The sequence below is a fragment of the Triticum urartu genome, chromosome 3A, assembly GCF_056163025.1.
Source record: "Triticum urartu cultivar PI428250 chromosome 3A, HENAU_Tu73, whole genome shotgun sequence".
NCBI classification, from domain to species: Eukaryota; Viridiplantae; Streptophyta; class Magnoliopsida; order Poales; family Poaceae; genus Triticum; species Triticum urartu.
This window is the reverse complement of record NC_141875.1, coordinates 698,483,523-698,489,011: the sequence shown is the minus strand read 5'-3', so window position 1 is coordinate 698,489,011 and position 5,489 is coordinate 698,483,523. Positions and strand designations below refer to the sequence as shown.

General features: G+C 45.2%; 1 protein-coding gene across 1 annotated transcript; it reads right to left on the bottom strand.

The window, feature by feature from the left end:
- Positions 1-1,689: 1,689 nt before the first annotated feature.
- LOC147981787 (uncharacterized) lies at positions 1,690-3,523 on the bottom strand. The gene is made up of 2 exons (XM_087517214.1): positions 2,906-3,523; positions 1,690-2,172 (listed from the first exon to the last, which is right to left on the bottom strand). The coding sequence occupies exons 1-2, from the start codon at positions 3,521-3,523 to the stop codon at positions 1,690-1,692; spliced, it is 1,101 nt and encodes a 366-aa protein (XP_087373340.1).
- Between the last annotated feature and the right edge of the window lie 1,966 nt (positions 3,524-5,489).

Genomic DNA, 5,489 nt, shown 5'->3' with positions numbered 1-5,489 from the left:
GGCTGAAGAAACCGAGGCGGCGCCGGATGGCGGCAATGGATGTGGGCTGGGCGGCGGGTGCAGCGTGGAAGCAGACAAGGAACGCCTGGAGCCTGATACCAAGTTGTCAAGGGTCTCAGTGCCCAGGACAGCAGGGCCTCGACTACGTAGTTCATAGTCTCGGTGGATAGGAGCGCTAAGGTTTTTGCATGGCTGCTCAATGGCGCGGAAGGAGAGGATAGGAGTAGAGAAAGAGGTATTTGATAATAACTTTATTGCTTGCCCTCAAAGGGTGCTGATTATACAATATATAAAGGCCCCATGGACTGCTAACAAACTAGAAACCTATGCCTAACAAACTACTCCTTTATTCTAGGAACTAATGTATAAGGACCAGGACTCCTGCCCAGCCTACGCCTCGCCTGTTGCGGCCGGCGGCTGTCGCTCCTGGCCGCGTGGCCCACGCCTGTAAGCAGTGCCCCACATGACACAGGAAAGTGCAGAATTTAACTTATCTCGTACATGGTTTAATTCGACGAAGACCTATCAATCAAGAGTAAGATGCTCCTCCACCACATGTCCATTTGGTGCTGGCGCTCCTCCGCGGTGAGCAGATGGCCTTTTGCAACTCGCTCATCCTCATCGTGTATGTTGACGAGGCCGTTGATGACCCGCCGCTCCTTCTGACTGACCCTGGAAGAGGGCTGAGGCTCAAGTAAACCAGAGCATGGTAAAGGAAGACTAGGAATATTCAAAACACAGAAAAAAATATTGTCATTTGTAGTGTGAATTTACAGGAGTTTATATGTAGTAAAGAAACCGTGACATGATAAAGAAAACCTTAGCATCACAGGGTTTAGAGTACGTCCTTCAGAAGAATCAGTCCAAGTGATTCTGCCAAACTTCAAAAATTAATTACTAAAGATGAACAACATTTCCATTCATCTTGTATATAGCTGTGTCGGTCTAACTTTAGAAAGAAACAAACACATAGATGCAGATGGAACATGGCTGATGAAATCAGATGTACCAATATAGTTATAAGTAATATTGAACATGTTTGCATTTAGGTGGATGCATGTGTGCTAATTCTTTCTATCCTGTAGCAAATCTAAGCACGGCCATGGGCTGTGTAGACAATGAAAATTGGAAACAAACCCAGAGAATCTTGCCTGTCTATAACAACAGGTTGTGTGCAGTGAGCATCCACTATTTCTGGGTAATGAAATTTTCAACTCAATAGTTTGAACTTCCAAACATAGATTGTAACATTTACAACTGGATTCTGAAAACTTTCAAACTCAGGAAAGTACCAAATTTAACTTGAAAAAAAATAAACAGAAGAGAACACTTGACTCATAATACATGGTTTAATAAGAAAACTAAGACCTCCTTTGGTTTAGAGGAATTTCATAGGAATTCTAGAGGATAAGATTCTTATAGGATTTTTTCCTTTAGAGCCCTTTGGTTTATGGGAATGGATTCCTATTCCTACATAGGATTGGTTCCTATCCTCCACATTTCATAGGAAAATAAAAAAAAGCCTAGACTCAATGAAAAAATTCCTTTGGTGTCAACCAAATGACATCTTATTTCCTATTCCTACTCATAGGATTTGAGATACATGTCATCTCATTTCTAAGTTGAAAAAAATAAACAGAAGAGAACATTTGGCTCATAATACATGGTTTAATAAGAAAAATAACTTGGCTACATCCAGAAAGCCACAGGAGTTAAGCAAGACTCATTAAATTCATGTCCTTCGGTCATCTGGTAGGAGCGCACAGTTTGCCGCGTCGTCCTGAGCTCTCCACTTTTATCATACTTGAGACCAAACTTGGTGACGCGCAGCACACGGCGGCGTGGCCCATCACAGGGTCCGAAAGGCTCCTGATCCTTGTGCAGACGAGACTCTATGAGGCAGTTGTCGCTGATGCCGCCCAGGTAGAGAAGGGTGGCTCCCAGGTGCCTGTCGTCGTCAGCATCGAAGAGTCGGTCCTCGCTGAGCTTCCAAGCCGGCATGGTCGACGACATTGTAGCGTAATCAGACAGGGGCGGGGCATCGCAGGAGCAGACGTGGCCGACACCGCCTTTGTGGCGACAGAGCCCTACCCAGGCATCGAGCTTGCTGTCAAAGTAGGCCTGGCCTTTGAAGGGCAAGACCCACTTGCCTACGTCCATCCAGGAATAGCACTTGGTGTCCAGGAAGAAGTAGGGCTGGGCATTCGGTATAAACCAAAATTTCAGTTTCTATCATTCGGTTTTTCCTTAAATTCGGTTTGGGAAAATGAAAACCGAAAATGGTAGCCAAAAATAGGTAACCAAAAATTCGGTTAACCAAAAATTTGGTACGGTTATCGTTTTTATACCGAAGTGCACTGTTTAAATATTTCTGCTTGGACTGCAAGAGCGGTATCCTCTTATATAGGTAAAAATATCTGTCTCATCTTCTCAGTGGGGCGAGGTGGGACTAAAGGAACCAAATGACATGACCGGCTGTTCGCCTGATCGCACAAGCCCCGACCAAAAATCCACGTGAGCTGGGCCTTGTACCCTTGCATGCACTAGTCAGGTAGGCCCACTGCCCATATTACGTGAGATGTGTGACGTGCGTTGCTTGATCGTGGGCGCTTCCCTCAAGAAAAATAGTGAAGCTAGCTCGTGCGCGGCCAGGCTACAGAGTACTAGTAGCTAGTCTAGTACGTCCCTTTGCGAGCGATGTGAGCAGAGAAGCTAGCTCGGTGCTGCTTCTACACATAACTTCGGTTTTTCTTCGGTTAATCAGTATGACACCGAACTGAACTGAATTACTTCGGTTTATACATTTGAAAACCGAATTTTTCTATAATAGTGAGAAAAACCGAAAATTCGATATTTTCGGTTTCGGCATCGGTTCGGTCTTCGGTTCGTCGGTTTTTATGCCCACCCCTAGGAAGAAGGTTCTGGCTCCTTCCGAGACGAAAAGCAAATGGTCGTTCGGGTGCACTGCAAAGGACACAACACCAATGGAATTGAACGGAGCAAAGATCCTTGGGCTTTTGATCCAAGACCACTGCTTGTCTTCGTCGTCGTATGGTCCGGGGAGTGGCAAGGAGTCGAGCACAAACGTGGAGTATCCCACCGTCAAGTAAAGCTCGCCAGCGACTGTTGCGAACAAGGGCTGGGCACTGCGGCCATCCAGATGGGGGCAGAGGGTGAGCTCCAGCGTTTTTGTGTCGAATACGTGGAAGGCCCCGGTGGCGGCATCGCTGCTGCCCAGCATGGCGAGTATGTTGGTGCCGTAAGCGCCGAAATGCGACAGGCGGCAGTGGCGGCCGTAGAAGCGCACAACCGGAGGATCTGGAAGGGGCTCCGCCTCCTCATCGTCCGGGTCGGCGCCGGCGTGAGGGGGGTCCATGTCGTCGACGTCTATCTTGCGGACGCTGTATCCAGTTTCCCAGTCGTCCACCACGAGATAGACATGCTGTCGCGGTGGCGGCGGCGGCGGCGGCCGCCGCTTGGCCTTGTGGCAACATGGGTGAAGCGTCAACTGCCGCTTTGACATGTCGTCGAGTTGCTATCTTCCTCCTCTCCGGCGGTGCTGTGTTGCAACTTGCAAGCCGGCGAACAGATCGACTATGTAGAGTAAGAAATCAAGACCGCCTGGACACATATAAATAGGCGAGGCGAGTTGGTACCTGAATTCGAGTCAGATTGGCTCAGGAAAAATATTTCCCGGCCAACGAATCCACTTTCGGATCGGACTCAGGGAAACGCTTACCCCCCACCCAATCCCACTCCCAACTGGCTGACTGGCCATAGCTGAACTAGCCCAGGGCGTCCTCTCCAGCGACAGTGGTGGATCTCTGCCACGGCGGCGGCGAGGGTTTCGTCTTTCGTGCGGCGGCGGAGAGAGGGAGGTTGGGCCATGTGGAAAAACAAAAGTCATCGCTATTAGACCGGCCCACCGCGAATGCTGATTTTCTTTTTTCCTTCCTTCTTTTCTGGTTTTCTCTGTTTTGTTCTTTTTTCCTTCGATTATTTTTTCTTGCTTGCTGGATGCTGATTTTCTCGTGAGTCAAGTGTTGTCAGAAGAACATGACAGAAGAAGAACCTCCACCATTTACCATGTTTTGTTCTTTACAACTCTCTCAAAATTCAGGGTCCGGCACAACCGTCAGCACGGGTGATGGCAAGGTGAGGATATTGAAGTTGTTTTCCTGTAGAAAGAAGGCTACATGGTATACAACATACTTCCTCCGTCTGATGAAGAGTGTACGTTTGGCTTTAAAATTTGTCCACAAAAGAGTGTACTTCTATCTTTCCAATGCACTTTAAAATAAAAAAAATACTTCTCTCTCGTCACACGGTAATCAAGACCAATAACAATCTACACATGGTCTTCTTAGTTTTTACATGCACTAAGGCTGGTAATAGTGGGGAGTAACTTAGACTAGTGTCATGCATATGACACTAGTCTAAGTTACTATCTCCATAGTGCAAAGTAACATAGTACTAGTGTCATAGATTGCTTCATTTATTAGCCCATAGACTCATTTTGTCTCGGGAAGCGCTATGTTATAGTAACATATTACGTTACCACAAGCACCTCTTTCCTCATTAAATAGTTGCCACATCAGCAAAATTGTCTTGGGATGTGTTAAGTTACTACCTAAGTTACTCCCACTATGGCTAGCCTTAGCTCATTGGGGGTTGGGTAATTAAAAAGGGGAGATATGGTGTCTTGCCCATTTCCAATGCATAATTTACTTAACTTCATAATTTGTCCTAAAATTTCTAGATGTACACTCTTCACCGGACGGAGGGAGTAGATATTATGAGGTGGTCGTGGCTGCCTGTCTGATAGGTACACATTCAATTCCTAAAACATCTAGCAAAGTAACATTTAAGATCATGAATATGTTTGACAATCCCTATAGCGTATCGGCTCATAAACATGCATTTCTGTAGTTATTTGGAATATTGTATAGATTACCAAACTCAGAATTGTTTTGGGGTGTCAATATGTGTGGAACCTTGACACAAACCACTATTTGTTTTATATATTCGTATGTGATTTGCTTGATTAGAATAGGTGTGGCACTTCCTATAAACTGGTTCACCATTTATATCCTAATTGTGCAGTGGCGGATCCAGAATTTGAAGTTGCCCGGGGCGGAGTGTTAAAGCAAGCGAAAAATGGAAGCGACAATACTATCTAGGAGTAATAAGATAATCAAGAAAATTAATTGACCAACAGTACACATTCCGGCAAAACGATGAACACAATGAATTGTTAAAAGTAATTTCATGCTTAAGAACTAGGCAAAAAATAAATATAACACAAAAATAATATAAAGCCTAACTTGAACTCCTGTTGGCTGAATCTTCCATGATTTAGTCCAAAATGGTTCATCTTAAGTCCATTAGGTACTTGTAACATGTAAGAACAATCAGATTAATCTAAGTCATAGCATAATATGACACTTGTTCAAACAAAAAATAAGGCACGTTTTTACCACTAAGTTATA

Bases quoted from the DNA above. Each gene is read 5' to 3' on its own strand.
- LOC147981787 (XM_087517214.1), bottom strand. From the start codon at position 3,523: ATGTCAAAGCGGCAGTTGACGCTTCACCCATGTTGCCACAAGGCCAAG. The intron at 2,173-2,905 runs GTGGGCATAAAA...CTGGACACCAAG, and splicing joins CCAGAACCTTCTTCCTAGGG to TGCTATTCCTGGATGGACGT.